This window comes from Podarcis bocagei (assembly GCF_964188305.1).
Source record: "Podarcis bocagei genome assembly, chromosome: 4".
Taxonomy (NCBI): domain Eukaryota; kingdom Metazoa; phylum Chordata; class Lepidosauria; order Squamata; family Lacertidae; genus Podarcis; species Podarcis bocagei.
The window spans coordinates 46,676,672-46,698,690 of NC_138128.1; the positions used below are offsets into that span (position 1 = coordinate 46,676,672).

General features: G+C 46.9%; 1 protein-coding gene and 1 long non-coding RNA gene across 3 annotated transcripts in view; one reads left to right on the forward strand and one right to left on the reverse strand.

The window, feature by feature from the left end:
• ARL3 (ARF like GTPase 3) overlaps window positions 1-19,275 on the reverse strand; it is a 37,197-nt gene extending 17,922 nt beyond the window's left edge. The window contains exons 1-3 of one of the 2 annotated variants that reach the window (XM_081191284.1): window positions 19,134-19,275; window positions 4,627-4,770; window positions 2,553-2,669 (exon numbers count right to left, since the gene is read on the reverse strand). In XM_081191284.1, the coding sequence (XP_081047410.1) occupies window positions 2,553-2,669; window positions 4,627-4,770; window positions 19,134-19,136 (264 nt within the window). In that variant the 5' untranslated portion in view covers window positions 19,137-19,275. Of the gene's footprint in view, window positions 1-2,552; window positions 2,670-4,626; window positions 4,771-18,887; window positions 19,053-19,133 lie in introns of those variants that run through there. The other variant, XM_081191283.1, reaches the window with a different exon arrangement.
• LOC308585557 lies at window positions 4,777-14,149 on the forward strand. The gene is made up of 2 exons (XR_014007484.1): window positions 4,777-6,134; window positions 12,687-14,149. It is a non-coding gene; the product is annotated as an uncharacterized lncRNA (long non-coding RNA).
• Window positions 19,276-22,019: the final 2,744 nt, after the last annotated feature.

The following is a 22,019-nucleotide window of genomic DNA, read 5'->3' on the forward strand; positions in this document are numbered from 1 at the left end:
TGATTAACTGTTCGAAATCTTCATGACTTAGCTAAACTTGCCAAGATACAGGATTTACAGACATTCGGTAGCATATGCTACCTCCCCTTAGTAGAAGAGGAGGCAGGGGGACTGGTAAAATGATCTTAATCACTAAGCAGCTAAGTTCCCCTTCCCACAATCCTTTATCCTAGCTATAACAGATACTCTGCTTTTTGAATGGATGTGCCTGCAGTACTGCACTGGGAACATGTTCAGTTAATTGCTGCTATCAAAGAAAGGCGCAGTTAACTTCCATAGAACCTCCCCGGTAGTGTCAGTGATACACTTCTTTACCAGACTGGAGTATGTTTTTAAGATCTACTTTAGAAGTTCTCCTCAAGACTCCCTTGCTGGAAGATGTTAAGACAGGTGCCAACAAGAGAGTGCACCTTTTCAGTGATACTGCCCTGCAGGAGCAGCCAATCCAATGCCCCCACTGCCCCACCCTACACTGGGCCAAGCTTCCCACACCTTGCCCCTCCCCTCTCAATAAGCACAAGTGACCTGCTGTGTTGGGAAGCTGAGAGAGCAATGGTGCCCCACCCATGTCGCTCCACCACTTGTTTCTAGTGCCCTGCCTGTTAATCCCCTTCCCCAGGCAGGTTTGTGAGCCACCAACACTGGTGTCCTTGGGGTGTCCAAATCTTTTATTTTCTCCAGCGTTTTTAACTGAGCAACCTATATGCTTCCTGCTTTTCTTTGATTTATTTCATTTTTGCTGTCACAACTGCCCTTCGGCTTTTTATCTGTACATTTTTATTGTTTCAACTGGACATTTTGTTTTTGCAAGATGCTTTTGATATTGTTATATACAAAATAAATATATAAATCAATATATAGGATTTTTCAGGCTCTGCATGTGTAAAAGAATGCTCACACTACAGAGTGCCTTCTGTCCTCTTCTCCCCACTGAAGTAGGCAGCCTCTGATCAACTCTTGATGAGTCCCCTCTCCCCACTACTGCCACCCTCCATACTATATAACAGGCCTTTCCACAGGGTGCTAGGCTTACACAAAGTCTGGATACAACCCATAGATACTGGTTCGTGGCTGTCTGCAGGAGAAACCCAAGTATTCAGTCTGCCCTTTACAGTTCTGACTTTTGCCCATCACCAGTCCTTTCTGCATCCAATAGTGCACTACTGCCTCACTGATGAAGCCATGATAGCAATATGGCAAGCTGTCGGCCAAGCAGACTTTGCCAAAGAGCAAAATGTCATCAAGGGACTTGTCTTCCTTGATCCTCTGGTTAGCAGGCCTTCTAAATGCTGCTTCAACTGTGCTTCAAAAAGCCAACTGACTGAGCTGGTATAGGACAGCACCTCAGGGAAGGGGATATGTGTTCTCAGTTCAAATTTCACCCAATGGAAAGGCTGTGATTGCTACTATCCCAAATTCCAATAGGGCAGGGGGAATACACCAGCAATAAGCCCCAATATGAGCAGGAATACTGCCAGTAGAACCTTTATGTTGATAGAACACTGCTACTATGTGGAACAAACCTGGGGCAGGGCGGCACAATGTCACTCATCTGCTTCTGTGGCTGTTTAGACAGGGAACTTACTGCTCTTTTTTCTGCATCTGAATCGCCCTAGTAAGACTGTATTCTCTGGAGTGTTTTGATGAGTTCCTGTGCAGAAGCACTGTACTCATAATAGGTTTTACCTATTATAGAGGGAGCATGGGTTCTTCTCCACTGAGGTATGGAGCTGGCATGGTGTTATAACTGACACTCCTTTTTCTGTGTGTAGCCCTTGAAAAAAATCTGCTTGTTTGTAGAACCTTATCATTAGAGGGTCATTAATGAATTTCCAGGGATACTATGGACTATCTGTACACATTGGTGTACTGCTGTTTGTTTCGCCACCTACTGTTATAGCATTGCCTCTGCTGCTGAGAGCAGCATTGCAGCTATGTCACATTGGTGACAGATCTGGCATAGCAGGATAGTTGGACTGCCCAGTTAGGCAGCAGTAATCTCTTAGCATCAGTTCACCACTTGCAACATGGAGATAATACTGATTTATCTTACATGACTGTTGTCATAAATATTACTAAGATAATGAATGTGAAGACTTTTGAACATTCAAAAAGGAAATGGCATCTGGGAGTCATATAAGTGTCCTTCAAAAGATGCCATGGAAGGAAGAGCTCCATAAAATGTTGTTTTAATTGTGCAATGTGGTTGTACTGTGGTGGCACCCTTACTGTGTGTTTTGTAGAGTACTAAAGAAGAAGAAAAGCACTTGAGAATTGCACCTAGTAATTTGGTTCATATTTTTCAGCCTGGAACACAGAGCTACTTCAAAGGGAAGGCAAAACCAAATGGAACTGTCACATAGCACACTGTTGAGAGACCAGTTAAAAATAAATGTTTCTGCAGATTTCATAATTCACGTGCACACACTGGCTCTGCAAGAATGTTCAGACTGGCTGACGGCTGCAAAACAAATGACTTTGATTGCAGTATTTCTTAGCTGTTAAAGTCACTATGATATTTAATGTAGCATTCAGCAGTCGCCAATGCTTACCAGGATATCGGTGTTCTCAAAATAATTCCTCCAGTATGGCCTGATCTTCCTCTGTCCACCAATGTCCCACACATTCAGCTTGAAACCTTGTGCTTGCACGCTTTTGATGTTAAAACCCTGTGACAAGCAGAGATAAAGTATAACTGGTGTTAACGTGATGCCTGGCTTCAGATTCACAGGCACACATCAGTCACAGTTTATATATCACAACTCTGGAAACCCTAACAAAATAAACCCCGTGCTGCTATTCAGATGGATTGGCTGTGGGCAAGGTGAAGGCTATAGCAGCCTTGCATGGATCAGGGTCTGTTTCTGTCAAAGCTATAAAGATGTATGTTGCAGCTCATAACAAGAAAGGAAGGTGCAGTGGGAGGTGAGAGAACAATGCAGATAAGAAGTAATCACATAGCCTTGCAAGGAGTAAGCCTCAGCTACTGAAAGCTGAGGCCAATGTGCAGGCTAACGAGAAGCAGAAGTCTGTATGTGAGTTGATATGAGAAAACTAGAAGCAACAGCTGCACTTCTGAAGGGCCCATTTCATCAATTAAAGCTCCAACTGAAAGGGGAGTGCAACCGGAAAAACAGGATGTGGTGCAGGCTGGCAATGAGCTGCCACACAATACAGGGGATTGGCTTTAAGCTTGGAATCTGAGGGTGGGCTTTTTCTCTAAGGCGTGGGAGCATCTCATAGGCAACGTGCTCCATCTTGAGGACTGGGGGAAGGAGATCCAACCTTGTACAATCTCTAGCACCATCCACTGGCCAACATTGGGATGGTGTCAGTTGAGCAACTAATGAAAGATACTTTAGTCCTTAAAAAAAGCTCTGGAGAGTTGGTGCATGTAGAGAGGACAGAGGGACACTGTGTGTGTTGCAGTTTTGAAGTATACATGTGAAATATCTGCACCGTGTATGTGCTGAACTGCAACACTGAAGGACGTAACTTGGTTTAATCTTGGTTTAATCTTCTGATTCTCTAGTGTGTGTTCATAGTATGAGAAGTTTTAAAGCAAGAATTGCATACACTCTACAACTGTTACCATTCCATTGGGCACATGCACACCCCTTCAATCTACACATCACTATATTAACATGTGTAGGGAAGAGTCATAGCTCACTTGGAAAGCACATGCTCTGTATGCTAAAGGTCCCAGGTTGAATCCCTGCGATCTCTAGGCAGGGCTGGGAAAGGGTCCTGCCTGAAACCCCTAGAGAGCCGCTGCCAGTAAGTCTGGACTACAATGTGCGAGATGGAGAAATGGTCCGACGCAGAATACGTGGGGCTACCTTTGAAGGTGACCCAGAATGCAGCAGCTGAGACCGTATAACACCGGTCCTGAAAGACCTACACTGGCTCCCAGTATGTTTTCGAGCTTCAAAGTGTTGGTGCTGACCTTTAAAGCCCTAAATGGCCTTGGCCCAGAATACCTGAAGGAGCATCTCTACCCCCATCGTTCAGCCCGGACACTGAGGTCCAGATCCAAGGGCCTTCTGGCGGTTCCGTCCCTGTGAGAAGTGAGGTTACAGGGAACCAGGCAGAGGGCCTTGTCGGTGGTGGCACCTGCCCTGCGGAACATCCTCCCATCAGATGTTAAGGAAATAAACAACTATTTGACTTTTAGAAGACACCTGAAGGCAACTCTGTTTAGGGAAGTTTTAAATGTTTGATGTTTTATCGCTTTTTTAAAATTATTATTAATATTCTGTTGGGAGCTGCCCAGAGTGGCTGGGGAAACCCAGCCAGATGGGCAGGGTAAAAATAATAAATTAGTAGTAGTAGTAGTAGTAGTAGTAGTAGTAGTATAAGGCAGCCTTCTACAGCCTTAGGAAGTGGCTGCATGAGGTAAAAGCTATTTGAGTCCCAGAACTGTGAGTCTACTACTATTGGAATAAAGGAAAATGAAGGGGAAAAAGTACATAGGTGTTGTGGCATCTGTAGCAGCTTTATTTATTTTTATTTAAAAAATTATTATTTTACTTTTGGTTGCAAGACAGATTCTGTTTGTAGCCACCCTTCCCTCTCCATCCTCCAAATTTCAAGATTTAGCAAAGCACCAAAAGCCTCGTTCCTTACCTGTGTGGGAGTAATGTGGGTGATGTCTTCAGATGCTAGTTGTTTCAAAAGTGTGGTCTTGCCTGCATTATCCAATCCCAGGAGGAGGATTCTTACCTCCTGGTCTGGTGCACTCTTCAATTTGCGCAGAATTGACAGCAAACCCTGTTAGTGAGAAAGGGCAGGAGATGTTACTTGCTAGATGTTATTTTTATCATCGTTGCCAAAAATCAATGAGAAACAAAAAGAAAGGAGATCCTCGATAGCCTTATAACACATGAACAAAACGTACAAGTTGCTGCCTGTAGGTTGATGATCTGTGATACATGAGACAAAAAGAAAGGAGATTTGAAAGAGGGATTTTCCACTTAATGAGTGAGATTAAAAGGAAGCAGGAGAGTAAACACAGAACTATTTGGTAATTAACATAGCACTAAAATAATTCTTTTTAAAAAGAACATCAAGAAAGAAATGCAAAAGAAAATATATAAGTTTTAATAATTTCCTAAAGTAGGATAATGAGGAGGTCAAGTGGCTAGAGAAAGGAAAAGAGTTTCTTACATTTGGGAGAGTGGAAACATGAAAATAAGAAAGAGCACAGGGAAATGCAAGTTTAATAATATTTTTTTTTTTTAATGAATGAAGGGGCTGCAGAGGAGACTAGAGTAAAGGGAGAAAGCAAGAAAGGCAGATTACAAGTGTCAAGGCCACGAGTGGCTATTAGCACTGAAAGGTAGCAAAAAACAAAAAAAAAGAGGAAAGGGAAAAGGAAAAGAAAAATAAAGAGATTATAGCATGATCAGAACAATGAAAGAAGAATACAAGCAGCAGAAGGGAGAATAAGATAAAGATGTTGAAAAATAAGAAAGAAAAATAATCAAAGTGGGTGGCTCTATGCAATAACTTTGCAACAGAAGTAACATATAAATAAAAATATAGGTCAGAATCTGACAACACACCAGCACTATGAAAAGAAGCAGCAGCAAAATATATATTTTTAAATAAACTACAATAAAATTATGTTGTAGAATCCAAAATAAGAGTGCAGCTAGATAGTATGTAACAAGTAAGAAGTAGAAAATATTTCCAGAAGGGTATCAGTGTTAGTTTGTTGCAACAACTATCATGTGGCACACCTTCAAGACTAACAAGTTAGTGATGGCATAAACTCTCATAGACCAGAGTTCATCTCATCAGGTACCTAAGAACAAAAGATAGCACTGAGGCAGAAAAATAAATGTGAATGCTATGAGCATAAATAGGGCGATTCAAACCAAATAGGTGAATTAAATGTCCAAGTGGGAGGCTGCACAAGGGAAAAGGTAACAAGTCCTAAAACCATGTTGCATGGGACAAAAAGACAATGGAAATAGAAATATATATGTCTGTAACATGATTAAAGCACAAATGAAGAAAAATTAAGAGAATAGAGAAAATAGGCTTAAGCTGAGAGACAAGAGATTGTCAAGCAAAACGTGACAACAACCCATGCAGGATAGAATGAGAATCTGAAATGACGATTGTCAGGGGTTTAGGAGCAGAGGCACGGGCAAGGGAGGAGACAGAGAGCGAAGGGGAGGAGGCAGAAGAAAAGATGAGTGATGACGACGACCCGAGATCTCCCAGTCTTTCCAGTGAATCAGAGGATTCACAGAAAGGAGCACCAGTGGCCAGGGCAAGGGGGGAGTCTAGGGGGGCACCCCAGGAAGATAGAGCCAGAGGGGACTCAGGGGGGAGCAGCTGGAAATCGGGACCAGCGTCACCGCCAGGAAGCAGGGAAGAGGAAGGGAGCCAGGGGGGAAGCGCTGGCAGCTCACCACAGGAGGGAGGGCATGAGTCAGGAGTGGCCACGCCTCCATCGGGGAGCGAAGAAACGGTTAAGAGGAAAGTGGAAGGTTGGGCGCGCGCGCCAAGTTCAAATGCAGAGGAAGGCGGCGCAGTAAGCAGCCCCGAAAGGGAACCAGGTCCTAAAGCCCGGCGCAAGGAGGCAGGAGGGTCCGGGTCAGCGTCAGAAGAATCCCGGAAGGAAGAAGCCCCGGGGGGTAGAGGGACCCAGAGGAGGACAGTCAGGCGGAAAAGGTGGAGCAAGGCTAGGATATTAAGTTGGTGCACACGGGGCGGAGAATCAGACGGAGCTTCGCCGATCTAGCTACTAGACGTAGAGTTTGCGCGCAGCAGCGTGAGAATGGAAACTGTAATTCAATAAAGACTTTTACTTAATGATCGCTGGCTAGCGTGATCCTCTGTGAGCTAGGATCTTCAAGCAGCTCTGACAGTAAGCTCCGTCTCATCATTGTGGGCATCTACAGCCTCGAGGAGGGGAGAGAAACAGGTGCCTACTAGCGAGCTCACGAACGGCAGACGACATGACGGCTGAGCAGCAGATAGAGGACCTCAGAAAAGCAGTGGCACAACTGAACGCCGAGGTTCTCGCATCCAGGAAGAGAGAGGAGGAGGCAGCTGCCGCCTGCAGGGATCTCCAGGTCAGGTTAGACGTGCTGACAAAGCAGACACCCCGGCAGGAGGGAATTGGGTTGGCGAGACGGACAGGCGGGCTAGTCTCTCACTTCGATGGGAACCTGCAACAGTATCCCAACTTTAGAGCCGACGTACTGTGCGCACTGCAACTGCTGCATAAAGACTTTAGAGATGAACAAGAGAGAGTGGGGTTCATCATGTCCCATCTGCATGGGGATGCGAAAGCATGGCTACGCAATTTATGGAGAGATAAGGATCCGGCGCTCCAGAATGCGGATGCCTTTATTAAAGCGATGGATGGGTGCTTTTTATCAAGTATTGACGTGGATCTTGCACGGAAGGAGGTGCATGGGCTGAGACAAGGGAGGGCCAGCGTCAGGCAGTATCATGCCCGCTTTTTCGCCTTGGTCAGTGCCCTGGAATGGGACAGAGATTCGGCTCCTGTAAGAGACCTCTTTTGGGAGGGGCTGCACAACTCGATTAAAGATGAGATCGCGAGGGGGGAGAGACCCCGAACCACCCAGGAGGTCGTTCAGAGGGCACTGGCAGTGGGGGTGAGGCTGGAAGGACGTCCGTGGAGCAGGGACGACGGGCGTGGAGGGCGCGAACCAGCCGGGGGCCCCTCCTTCCTTCCCAGAGAAGCAGCGCGGGCGCAATCCACGCCTCCGCCAGGAGGAGGAGCCGAACCTATGGAGGTTGGAGGTGCAAGGGCTCAGTCAGCAACCAGAGCCCTAGCACCGGCAGCAGTGAAAGCGAAGCCTCCTAGAGGGAACAGGAAGTGTTACGTCTGTGAGGAACCAGGGCATATGGCAAAAGAGTGTCCCCAGAGGCCCCACAAGCTCACTGCAGCCTCAGCAATGGTGACTGCAGCAACGCAGCAAGGAGGACCACAGCAGGGAAACGACGCAGTCTGGCTGGAGGAAGAGGCACTGGGGCCCAGCCAGACGTGTTAGTGACGCAGTCCCCAGAGATTTTACAGCCCGTGAACCCCCTCCCGCCCAAACCAGTAGTGAGGCTCACAGCATCTCTCCAGCTGCCCAATGGAATCACCATAGACGTGCCAATCACCATCGACTCAGGCAGCAATGCGGACTTTATAGGGCAGGACTTTGTCGACAGGCACGCTGTGCAGTTGCTGCCGGCCACACTGCCCCTGCAGGTTGTCACGGTGGATGGCAGGGAGCTGCTTGGGGGGCAAGTGGTGAAGCAGACGCCACCAATGGTGATGCGACTTGGGAATCACAGAGAAATCATCAGCTTCAACGTCACTCAACTATCTGACACGCCCGTTGTATTGGGCATGAGTTGGCTGGACAAGCACAGCCCAACGATGGCTTGGTACCAGAGGCAGCTGACCTTCGGCTCTTCCTTTTGTGCTGAACACTGCATCGTGCCCAGGCAGGAAGGAGAGGAAGAGGAGTCACAGCTGCTGCTAGGCACGCTGCAAGCGATTCCCCACAAGTACGCTGAATTTTTGGAAGTTTTCTGCGAGAAGGAGGCAGACAGGCTACCCCCTCACAGACCATATGACTGCAAAATTGACCTGCTGCCGGGGGCGGCGCTGCCTAAAGGGAAACTGTATTCCATGTCAGAGGACGAACTGCAAGAACTCAAGGAGTTCATTGATCATAATTTGCAGCGCGGCTTCATCCGGGAGTCCAAGGCAGTGGGGGGCAGTCCCGTATTCTTTGTTAAGAAGCGGGACACGCCCCAAAAGAGACTCGTAGTGGATTACAGGATTTTGAACAGTGTGACTAGGCCATCGGACTTCCCCATGCCCCGAATTGACGACCTCCTCGCAAAGGTACGGAAGGGCAGAGTGTTCACCAAGTTGGACCTGCGGGGGGCGTACAACCTCATTCGCATGCGGGAGGGTGATGAGTGGAAGACAGCCATGTTCACGCCCCTGGGGACCTACGAATATAGAGTTATGCCTTTTGGATTGCAAAATGGCTCCCACGTTTTTCAAGCATTTATGCATCACGTGTTGGCGGGACTTCTCTACAAGACGTGCGTCTGTTTCTTAGATGACATCCTGATCTTTTCGGAGTCGCAGCAGGAGCATGACAAGCACGTCAAGGAAGTGCTGAGCAGGCTAAAGCAACATAGGCTCTACGCCAAGCTGGAGAAGTGCCAATTTGACGTGACGGAGGTGGATTTTCTGGGCTACAAGCTGTCTGACAAGGGGCTCGCCATGGACAGCGCCAAGGTTCGAGCGGTGTTGGATTGGAAGAGCCCGCGCAACCGGAAGGAGGTCCAACGGTTTGTCGGCTTTGCGAACTTCTATCGCAAGTTTATCAAGGGCTTCGCGATGCAGACGGCGGCCATCACTGACACGCTTAGCTCCAAGAAAAAGAAGTTCATTTGGACAGAGCAGGCGGAGCAGTCCTTTCAGGCACTCAAGCGTCTCTTCGCGTCGGAAGAGCAGCTGCTTCATGTCAACCCCAGCAAGCCGATGAGGGTGGAGACAGACGCTTCGGACAGAGCCGTGGGGGCGGTCCTGCTGCAGAAAGACCCGCAGGGGGTGTGGCGACCGGGAGCGTTTTACTCCAGGAAGCTCAGCAAGTCCGAGCAGAACTACACCATATGGGACAGGGAGTTGCTGGCCATTCATGCAGCGTTCAAGGCGTGGAGGCACTTTCTGATCGGCGCCAAGCACACGGTGCAGGTTTGCACGGACCACAAGAATCTAGAGCACTGGCGCACGGCACAGTTCCTGAACCAGAGGCAGATACGTTGGGCTGAGTTCTTTGCGAACTTCGACTTCCGAATAGAGTATGTCCCGGGGGACACCAACATCATGGCAGACGCTCTCTCCCGTAAGCCACAGTATCTGGAGGACGCAACACCAGCGGCCGCCATGCACATCTTCGCACCGACAGTGTGGGCGTGCGCCGCGGCGACCGTGGACCTAGAGGCGGTGCGGCGAGCGTTGCAGGGGGACTCCTTCGCACAAGCAAAGATGGCAGAGGTGCAAAGGGGCAAGGCAGCGGCCGACGGTTTTCAGCTAAGAGATGGATTGCTCATCCGTAAAGGGGCCATCTACGTGCCGGGAGACGAACTTCGAGCCAAGGTGCTGCAGCAGCTGCACGACGCGCCCACGGCCGGGCACTTTGGCAAGGAGAAGACGGTGGAATTAGTAGCCAGGGATTTCTGGTGGCCTGGAATGAGAGGGGAGGTCGCAGACTACGTGGCGAGGTGTGACACCTGCCAGAGGGCCAAACCAGTGCACAAACCGCCGGCCGGACTGTTGGAGCCGCTGCAAACTCCGGTCGAACCTTGGGAAAGGGTGGCCCTGGACTTTGTCACGGATCTGCCCAGCTCAAGGGGCAAGACGGCAGTGCTGGTGGTGGTGGACCTGTTTTCCAAGATGGCGCATTTCATTCCGTGTGCTAAGGTGGCCACGGCGGAGCAAACCGCCAAACTGTTCATAGACCACGTGTTCAAGGTTCACGGTCTGCCACGGTCTATTCTGTCCGACCGCGGGCGGCAGTTCATCTCGAACTTCTGGCAGAAGCTGATGGGCTTCCTGAACGTCAAGATCAACCTGGCGTCGGCGAGACACCCGCAGACCAACGGGCAAGCGGAGCGGGTCAATGCCATCATGCAGCAGTACCTGAGATGTTATGCAAATCAACAGCCTGCGACGTGGGTGGATTACCTGCCGCTTGCAGAGTTCGCCTACAACAACACGAAGCACGTATCCACGGGGGTCACGCCGTTCTTCGCCAACAACGGGAGGCACCCCAGAACCTTCCCGGGACTGGAAAGAATGGGGGAGGGGGAGCCGCAGACAGCAGATGCGTTCGCGTCGGAGCTGCAGGAAGTCCACGATCAGCTGAGGCGCCACCTGGAGCTGGCCAAGCACGCATACAAGGTACAAGCAGACAAGCACAGAAGGGTTGGAGAAGAGCTCCACGTGGGAGACTGGGTTTGGTTAGCGGCCCACGCAGTGCCGGCCAGGTCGTTGGCCAAGAAGAAACTAGGGCATAAACAACTGGCGCCCTACCAAGTCGAAGAGCAGGTCAACCCGGTAGCTTTCAGACTGGCACTTCCGGAGGGTTCCAGAATGCATCCGGTATTCCACAGATCGGTGCTCACTCCCTACAAGGCACCGCACAGGTTCCAGGAACCCGGAACGGCGCCGAGTCCGGCCAGAGACAGAACAGGGCACGCGGGAGCGGCACAGAAGGAGCGCATCAACGAAGTCACGGAGATTTTGGACTCCAGATGGGGGGAAGAGGGGGTAGAATACTTTCTCGCCAAGGAGGGCACCCCGGCCAGTGCGAACAGCTGGGTGCCGGGCTACGCCTTGGATGAACCTCTGCTCAAAGACGAGTTTCATGCCCTCTTCCCACATAGACCTATGCCAGCAGACTTTTTCGACGACTGGCTTTTCACGCCCACGCTTTCGGCCAGCACGTTCCGGGGGTTCGACTCGGACGAGGAACCAACACGAGACGTCCGTTCCCCGGAGGGGTCACCCTCGGGATCTGTCTCAGAACCCTCGTATTGGTGGGACGATAGGCCAGAGGAGCAGTTCCGCAGAAAGTGGCTGGACTGTTCAGGACGAGCAACGCCGCCAGGAGGAAGTGAGGGAGAGACGGACATGGACATTTTCGGGGACGACCCTGGTTTCGAGCACGGCGGCACAGAGATGGAAGCGGAGGTGACCGTCGTCGACGAGAGCAGGGAGGAAGACCCGGAAGAGTTCAGATGGAGGCCCGCCACGGGAAGCGACCGATATCCGACGTTCGTCCCTTTGCAACAGCAGCCCCCAGCTCCAGCACCGGAAGGAGGGGAGGGGGGACTGGGGGGCTTCGAGGGGGGGATGGATGTCAGGGGTTTAGGAGCAGAGGCACGGGCAAGGGAGGAGACAGAGAGCGAAGGGGAGGAGGCAGAAGAAAAGATGAGTGATGACGACGACCCGAGATCTCCCAGTCTTTCCAGTGAATCAGAGGATTCACAGAAAGGAGCACCAGTGGCCAGGGCAAGGGGGGAGTCTAGGGGGGCACCCCAGGAAGATAGAGCCAGAGGGGACTCAGGGGGGAGCAGCTGGAAATCGGGACCAGCGTCACCGCCAGGAAGCAGGGAAGAGGAAGGGAGCCAGGGGGGAAGCGCTGGCAGCTCACCACAGGAGGGAGGGCATGAGTCAGGAGTGGCCACGCCTCCATCGGGGAGCGAAGAAACGGTTAAGAGGAAAGTGGAAGGTTGGGCGCGCGCGCCAAGTTCAAATGCAGAGGAAGGCGGCGCAGTAAGCAGCCCCGAAAGGGAACCAGGTCCTAAAGCCCGGCGCAAGGAGGCAGGAGGGTCCGGGTCAGCGTCAGAAGAATCCCGGAAGGAAGAAGCCCCGGGGGGTAGAGGGACCCAGAGGAGGACAGTCAGGCGGAAAAGGTGGAGCAAGGCTAGGATATTAAGTTGGTGCACACGGGGCGGAGAATCAGACGGAGCTTCGCCGATCTAGCTACTAGACGTAGAGTTTGCGCGCAGCAGCGTGAGAATGGAAACTGTAATTCAATAAAGACTTTTACTTAATGATCGCTGGCTAGCGTGATCCTCTGTGAGCTAGGATCTTCAAGCAGCTCTGACAACGATTTTACTAGAATCAGGGTGGATTTTAAGAGATACTGTGTATTATACAGAAAGAAATCTTAACTAGAACAGTAATACAAGCTGAGAAAGAAGAATGCCCAAGCTCTTAACTTCATTTTCCATGCATGGACCTAACCCTTATTTTGGTGTGTCCATGAACCTATAGCAACAAATGATAGCACCTGCTCAGAGGGGGGGGGGTCCTAAGATTTATCACCTCCTTCTCATTATTCCCATTTGAAGGCCATTTTGCCCCCTCATGCAGCTCCCACTAGTGTTAAGAACTGCCATTAATATTAGATTGTATCAGCAGATCTGAAAAAGCACAGCACTAAATCATTCATACCAGGGTGTTAGGTCTCCAGATTTAGGGCAGTAAAGAATTTCAGTCAAGCTGCTGAATTAGTTTTATTACTTTTGCCACTAGCCAATCCTCAGTTATACAAAATCCCATAATCCAAATCCTCCCTCTCCATTCCGACTAGCCATGCCATGAATTCTTACCTACTAATGATTCAGATTATCCACAGCCCCTTGTATTTATTCTCTGAACCATTCCAGGCAAATGATACATTCACATCTCAGCGTTTTCATGATGTATCTATTGCAAACCTCTCAATTGCCTGCATTGTGTAGCTAAGAAAGTTCAGCAGATTTCAAGTGATAGATCCTTGAGCTGAGAGTAGCTTTCAGGGTTTGGGAACAGAAGATCCCTGTGAGTTTATTTGCATTGCAAAAATGCTAGAAGTACGGTAATTGTGCGCATTGGTGGTGCCAGCACTCAAACACCTGTACCACTTTAAAAGAAATGTCAGCTGGAAGGGCATGTTGGGCACTGATATGTAAATGTATCTGTGCTGCTTTCTTACATCTATATAAGATGCAGATCAGCGAGATTGGCCACTGGGTGACAAAAATATTATTAAAGCCAAAGATCTGCTTTCTAGTTCTAGCTTTGCTAGCAACCTGTCACAGGTCACCTGTGACAGCTGCTGTTATTGCTTTTATTTTCCCTGTGCTGGTTTCTCCTCCAGTTTCATATGACTGACTGCAACATTCTTAAAGCCAACAGCATACCTTAGTAAATTATAAGAAGTGCTCTTGGTCACATCACAGCCAACTATCAACTCTAAACTCTGGTCTTTGTTCTTTGTTTTAGGTACATAATACATTTTTCTAATAAATAATACTTGAGCTTCGTCTCATTGCTAACCCCCTCCATAGCATTTAGAAAAAGTTATTCTGTGGCTCACTTAAAAACCCTAGCATATGTTCCTTCGGTCTAGGTGGAAAGCAGTATACACGTGTAAGCGAGGGTACACAATAACAACTCAATTATTTTAATTTAGCAGTTGTGGAAAGATGTTCTTTTCTATCAAGGATGCATGTATTAATAATAAGTTCCATGGGGTCATTGTTGGTTTTAATTTTAAATAATTAAATATTTTGAGTGTGGGCAAAAACCAAACATATCTTACATTCCAAACATACAATAACTGAACATCTTTATTGGCATTTTGTCAGGAAAAACTATGCTGAAGCAAAAGGAATTTTTTAGGCTGAAAACACACCACTGGTGTAAGTTATTTTGTTCTGAGCACACACTTGATAAGCAACAGTTATTTCACAAAGGCCATAAAGGGAACCACTAACAAATACTCATTAATCTTGGACATGATCCAGCCATACATTTTTTATATTGAGACACTGAGATCTGGCAGAGACAGAGGTGTTGCATTTATACAGGCCATCCAACCATGGAATTCCCTTCCTCTCCAAATAATATTTGCAGCAACCATTATGAGTTTTTACCAGTAGTTAAGAACTCATATTTTTTGCCCAGGACTTTGGTTGACTTCCCCCCTCCTCCACATTTGTATTTTTATTTGTACTAGGTGCTCTTTATTTTAACTGTGCAGCATGATTTAAATTTGTTCATAATGATTTAATTGTTGTTGGAAATCACTCTGGTAGGCATATTGCCTGAAAATTAGTCTATAAACATAATTAACAACAACAATTTGAAGACATGCACTTATAAACATGCATTTAGTTATCCTGTTGAAATCAGTAGAACTTGAAAATATTTATTTCTGTATCATTTTTAAAGCTGCAAAATACCTCATAGTAAATATTTATTTCAAAACAACCCTATTATGACTAATACACAAAGTAGGGTAGAGAGCAATTAAGCTGCCCAAGATCAGCAAACAAGTTAAATAAGGTCTTGAACTCAGGTTGTCATGATCTAAGTATGTCATGAGCCAAGTCTATCCACTACTAGAGCACTCTGTCCCTTGAGCTCCACAAAATACTCTCCATATCCAAATATAAAGAGGGAGTACCAGATTGTCAGTTTATTTGAACAGTTACACATGCTAGTACAATGTTAAAGCATAGCATTAAATAGCTATAGTTCTCCTTCTTTAAAACTTGCTATTCTTTTAATTCTACACTAGGGATAGGCAACCTAAGGCCCAGGGGCTGGATGCGGCCCAATCATCTTCTCAATCCGGCCTGCGGACAGTCTGGGAATCAGCGTGTTTTTCCATGAGTAGAATGTGTGCTTTTATTTAAAATGCATCTCTGGGTTATTTGTGGGGGATAGGAATTCGTTCATTCCCCCCCCCAAAAAATACAGTCCAGCCCCCCACATGGTCTGAGGGACGGTGGACCGGCCCACGGCTGAAAAAGGTTACTGACCCCTGCTCTACACTGTATCAGTTTTCTGGTTGTAATACGTGTCACATAGCTGTTGACATCAATAATGTATTAATAGGACAAATGCAGAAGATTTCAAATATGTACTTAGGGGAAAACATCATGGAAAAATATACACATTTTAAAAATGCCTGTTATTTTCTACCGAAGTGACCCATATAAGAAATACCATAGAGAGAATTGCCACACATGCTATTGGCTAGTAGTAGGGAGGCTTGCCAATCACTAAAGAACAGAGAGCGGAATCCCATTAGAGGAGAGAAGTAAATACCTGCTGTTTATCTGGATTAGCCATAAAGCTTTGATAATGAATTTAGAGTGCAAGTACAAAGAAATCTGCCTTTGGTAACCAGCAAATGTTTACTTAGTTGATGTGGTATTTCTCTAAAGATCAAGTCAAGTACAGCTGTCCTGTAAGACAGTCACTAAGGTTGCTTCCCCAATAGTAGATTTCATTGAATTCTCTCTTCTCTTCTCTATCAGCCTTAGCAGCAATTGTGGTAAGGCAAGGTAGAAGTGTGTGGCACAGTAACTATATGGCTGAGTCCTGTCTTGGAATGTGGATTAGGAAGGGAGGAAATCTACACGACATCAATCTAACACACAGCTAAGACTGAACTGTAATGTGTGCAAGCCTTTCAGTCTACCCCACCCTAAAATGCTATTTGTCTTTACACCAACAGCAGAGGGGCAATAGTGTGGCCTTTTAAAAGGGAGCTGGCAGGGGACTTCTTGGGAAAAATACCCCTTCCTGCCAGCAGAGGAGATCCCCAAAATCCTATGCTCCCTGGTATGTCCTCCTGGAAACTATAGAACTATATCCTTCGATGACTTTAAAAGATTAGACAAATTTATGGAAGATAGGTCTATAGTCATTAATATTTAATGGTCCATTGTGTAATTAGGTTACAAAGTTCTGGTTGGAAGAGTGTGTGGAGTGAATTTGTCATGGCCTTAATAAACTAGCTGATGCCATGAAATGTATTTTATTATCTTACTCCTGCATTTCAGGGCTGAGCTGCATACAGTATTAGTACTAGTTGCATTAGTAGCATAACTTTATATAAACAAGCTGTGAGGGATAACAATTATCACACAGCTACAGTATTTTTCAAAATACTGATGAAGTGCAGAAGTTTCCCCATATTTCTGAAAAATACTACAGAAATTATGAATAATGATTTTGAATATTCATCCTCGGGCAAATCTATGGTACAACTTCAAATTATCATCATCACTACTACCCACCCCTCCACCCATAGGTCCCAGGGTAGGCTACAACAATTTAAATAGTTTGTATTTCTTAACAGCAAATTTTTAATCACAAAACCAGTGTGGAATCTAAAAATATACAATCCAAGAGTGTGGGATAATCAAAATCATATAAGCAACATGCTTAAGTCTAATTAATGCATGAAGGGGTTGATACCACAGAGTAAGCTACCCTGTCAGGCTTAGCTATGTCATTTCCCTTCACCCTGGGAGGAAAGAGGTAAACAAACACCCACCCACCCCACTTAGTGTACCCAAGAAGCTCAGCATGTGAAGGTTTGAGTTGGTTACTCCAGCAAAATTGCATGGCTCTCACCAGCCACTCTTCAGTTCCTATACCAATACAGTATCTCAGGTTAAGAACTTAATTTGTTCCGGAGGTCTGTTCTTATCCTGAAACTGTTCTTAACCTGAGGTACCACTTTAGCTAATGGGGCCTCCCGCTGCTGCCACCAAGCAATTTCTGTTCTCATCCTGAAGCAAAGTTCTTAACCCGAGGTACTATTTCTGGGTTAGCAAAGTCTGTAACCTGAAGCGTCTGTAACCCAAGGTACCACTGCAATCTCTAGGCACTTTTATCACTTTGTAACTAAGCTAAAAAAATTCCTTCCAGTAGCACCTTAAAGACCAACTAAGTTAGTTCTTGGTATGAGCTTTCGTGTGCATGCACACTTCTTCAAGAACTTGAAGAAGTGTGCATGCACACGAAAGCTCATACCAAGAACTAACTTAGTTGGTCTTTAAGGTGCTACTGGAAGGAATTTTTTTATTTTGACTATGGCAGACCAACACGGCTACCTATCTGTAACTGTAAGTAAGCTAAGTTTTACTGCCTGTGCAGCTTTTTCTGAATGCACATGAATCTGACCTTTGGAGAGTTTGTAGATAAACCATTTTTAATTTTCCAAGTGTGTGGTATTCTTCTTTGCTGGGGGAAGTGGGAAACTTTGTAACTCACTTAGAAGGGGCTATTTTAAAGGTCTAACAGCCTATATTTCCACACCTTATAGGGAAGGAGGCGGTGTTGGAACACTTTGTACACCTCTAAGTCACCTCAAAAAGAATATTGTAACGCTGGAAAAGGTTCAGAAAAAGACAACAACAACAACAAAAATCTAGGGGCAGGAGTAAAACCCCTTTCATCTTACAATGTTTAGTACTTTTTTCATTTACAAAAAAAGGGAGTAAGGGGGATATGATACAACGTTTATAAGATTGTGCATAGATTGTGCAAAAGCTGGTAAGCAGTGGTTCCTGAACTCCCTCATAATTCTAGAATCAAAGGTTATCAAGTGAAGATGTGTGGTAGGAAACTAAGAAAAGACAAAAGGAAGTACTTCTTCACACCATAGTTAAAACTTTGGAATTTGCTGCCAAGCTGGTTGGCTTTAAAAATGAATGAGTATAAATTCATGGCAAGTAAAGTTATCATTGCTTGTTATTCACAATGGCAATTTACTACCTGAAAAATCAGAGGCAATGTGCTTTTAGATACTAGCTGTAGGGGAAAGATAATAAGAAAGTGCTATATTATTAATGTTCCACTTGTAGGCTCCCCATGGGCATTTGGTTGGCCACTGTGGGAACAGAATGCTGATCTAGAAGACTTTTTGCTCTGATCCAGTTTGACTCTTCTTATCTTATCAGATAATGCTTGCTGCAGATCAAGTAAGCTAGCAAGGAGATGAACACATAGAAGATCTGTAACACCAGAATTAAAAAACAAACTGCAATGTGTTCTTGCGTATATTTATATTTAAAGCCCTGTAACAAGGTGCATTCGACTTCTATTTCACATCTTTCTTTGACCATCTGTGGGGGAAACCCCGGGATTCCTCATGACCCAATTCCACTTCGAAAATGAGTTATTTCAACAACCCAACCCACTCTCTTCTCCCCCTAAGGTCCCCCACTGAGAATGCCGCAAATCCCATCTCAACCTGTCCTGCTTACAGCTGCCACGTGTCATTATAAAACAACAACGAAGACATCGCCTCTTGAACAGCAACCTTTCAGTCTCGCAGAAAATTGTATCTCATAGCATACCGGGGTGGGGGGTGGCGGACCATGTTGCAATTCTTTACATGCTTCCCAGAGCACATCCAGTAACTCGCAGTTTTGAAATAATAAACAGATGAAGGGGTCCTTTATTTCTGATTTAAATAAATAAATAAATAAATGAAATCTGGCGATCTCAGCCTCTCCGTCCACCTCGTCACCTGAGCGGTTCCTTCAGCTCCAGGTACACGACTCCCGCCCCTCCCTTCAGCCAGGCCCATTCATCGTCTCCTCATCCATCCCTTTAGAGCAGCATCCCCCTCCCTCAACACGGAGCGCTCCGCCGCCACAGTACGGATCCTGCCCCGCACCCAGCACAGGGCGGAGGGCCGGTTCTCCGCTCCCGCTTCCCACAACGCCCTCCCGGCCCCCCCTCGGCCTTCTCCCCCTCCTAATCTCTCACTCACCATCCTCTACGCGGCTCCCGGTTACCATGGGCAACTGCGTCATGCGCGCGCGCGCACTGCATTCCTCCCACGTAGAACGTCCGTCCCGAGTTCGACGCACAAGCTCCGCCCACTCCCCTGTTCTCTCCCCTCCCTAACCCTCCAAAGAACCCAGCCTGCTTCTTCGTCAGATACATGCGGCCTGCGTCGACGCAGGCACCGACGCGACTAAGCCAGCCTTTCATTGGCTGAGGAGAGCCACGCGTCCTCGGCGGGGCGGGGTTAGAAGCCGTGCCCATGTGCACGAGAAAGGAAGGCGGCGGCATTGCTGATTGGTGCTTGGCGAGCTGCAGGTAGGAGTGAGCGGTAGTCGGGAAGCGCCACGAGGAGTTAGGAGTAAGAGAAAGTCATAGAGGCGGCCTGGCTTGCTTTCCCGCGGAATGCAGGACACGCCGGGGAGGGAAGGACAACATGTAACAACAACAATAATAATAATGTAGCAGAATGGGAGAAGTTTGGCAAGACGCGAGGCATGTGTGGTGCTGCGCTCTTAGGGTATTAGTGACACTGAGTGTTTCTGCACTGTTAGAAGGAAAACTTGTTATATATCTGCGTTTGTTTGTGTGTGTATGCATATGCATATATATGCAGCTGTGAGAATGTCGCTCATTTTTGCGGAGTGTGAAGTAGCGAAGGTAGGCATTGGCGTGCCAACTTCAGTGGCATGAGAGAAGAGCGGATTGGACAGAGGATGGAGATGTTTGGGGCTGCGTACTCGCCATATAGTTAAAGCAGAAGCACACACCTTTGCTGAACTACAGTTCCCAGCAGCCTTCACAAACTGCAGTTCCCAGAAGACTTGTGTGCTTTAAGTGTACGGTGTGTGTACAAACAGTGATACACAAGTGGTGCATAATGGGAATAGGTATCCCCTGTTGTTTGTGCTCTCATCTGGTAATTAGAGATCAACAGAGTTGTAGTTAATAGGCTTGTTCTACACTTGATACACAGTATTTCCACAGAGTAGGGGTAGTAGAGTGAGAAGTCACTGCCAAGTTATGTTTTAAGGTGGCGACTAACAGCTGGCTGCTCCTGATGAGATTGTTGTAATTGTTTTTTAACCATGTGTGGCCCTGTTGATTATGTAGAAATTTAGCAGTTCTGCATCATGTAACAACTGGGTTGCCTCTTCTTGCACCTTATGCATTTACAGCAACTTTTTGTACAGTACTTTGTCAGTTTCTCTGTCCTTTACCTGTTACACTTTCAATCGTCAAGATAGCTGATATCAAAAGGATTGTGTGTGTGGTAGTTGAGCGATGATTGGAGGATTGGAGGGATATTACCTGGGTAGTGTGCATAAGGAGGAGTTAAGAGTGCCACTGTTATCAGGGTTTGTGGTAGAGGTGGAGATTATCAGAGGAGTAGGGACACAAAATATTTACTACCTGTACAATTCTTCAGGCTCCCCCCACCCCCAGTCTTTCAGTATTGGACTGTCATGATAGCTGACCCTTACAGCTGCTGGTGTTTGTGAATGTCAAGCAAGGCTCACATGGCACCAGAAGTAATACTCAGTTATGTTTGGTTCATTGGCTACAGCCATTCTTGGACCAGGGTAACCTTGCTACAGTAATCCACACTCTGTTAATTGGATTGTACTTTACAAGGGGTTGCCCTTGGGCAGAGTTCAGAGCCTTCAGCTAGTGCAGAATGTGGCTGCCATTTGCTATCTGGAGAAGCAAGTTGGGATCCTATTGTACCAATCCTGAAAACAGTGGACTGGCTGTCAGTGAGTTACTGGGACCAATTCAAAGTGCTGGTACTCATGTATAAACCCCTGAATGGTTTAGAACCCAATTATTTGAATTAACACTTTCCATAGTATTAGCCAAACTGAGTTTTGAGATCTGCAGGGGAGACCCTGCTTATGGTACCCTTGATGAGTATTGTCTAGGAAATCGCTGTACAAACAGGACCTTCTCAGTGGTGGTACCCCAATTACAGGACTCAACCCAATCTCCCACTTTGTCTTCATTCAAATGGCAATTAACAGTGTTCAACTGCTCAGGAAACTAAATGGTTTGCAGTCCAACTTCTATGAAGGAACAGAAGGCTATCATTTTGACTGGGTTTTCATGCCACACAGGGGATGGCTAAAGAATGGCAAGATGTCTGTGATGTAGGGAAACAACTCCCTACCCCAGAGCTTTCCAAACTGTGTCACTACACATTAATGTGTTGGCTGCAGTGAGTAGGTGTGTTGTGCGAATGCTCCCCATGCTTCTTCTAGGGCTGGAAAGGGGTTAGTTTAACCCCCAGTTTGCTAGCAAAACTGAATTACTGTGTCGCGAAATGATGTATGTCTAAAAAGTGTGAAACCAACATGAAAACTTTGGAAAGCTCTGCCCTACCTGTAAAGTCCACTTGGGGAGAGGGACCTGAAGATGATGTGGCGAGGGGAATGGCAGAACTGGAAAGGGCTTAACCAGGGGGGTTGTTTTGAACGTGACTTAAGATTTGGGCAGGGACTACAGTATATGTTACAAAGGGAAGGAGAGGGACCTACTAAGGAGGTTCAAGGAACAGGGACAAAGTAAGCAGTGTCTGAAAAGCAGGAATCTGAGGAGATATGTTGGAGACATGAAGTTGAGAGAAATATGAGCTAAGTGAAAAGTAGGGTTTATTTGCTTCAGCTGTGAAAACTGTTTATTATTATCTCTTTGTGTGTTTTTTAATCCAGTTACTGCTCTATAAACGATTGTCCATGATTGCCGAGTATTCCTAGAAGTCCAGCCCAATAATATACTGTCTACCATTTCAGCCTTGCTTACATCTTCATTGACTACCTCAAAAGGTTGGTGATGCAAAACCTTCCAGTGAGGAAAACCAGACTGATAATTTCTC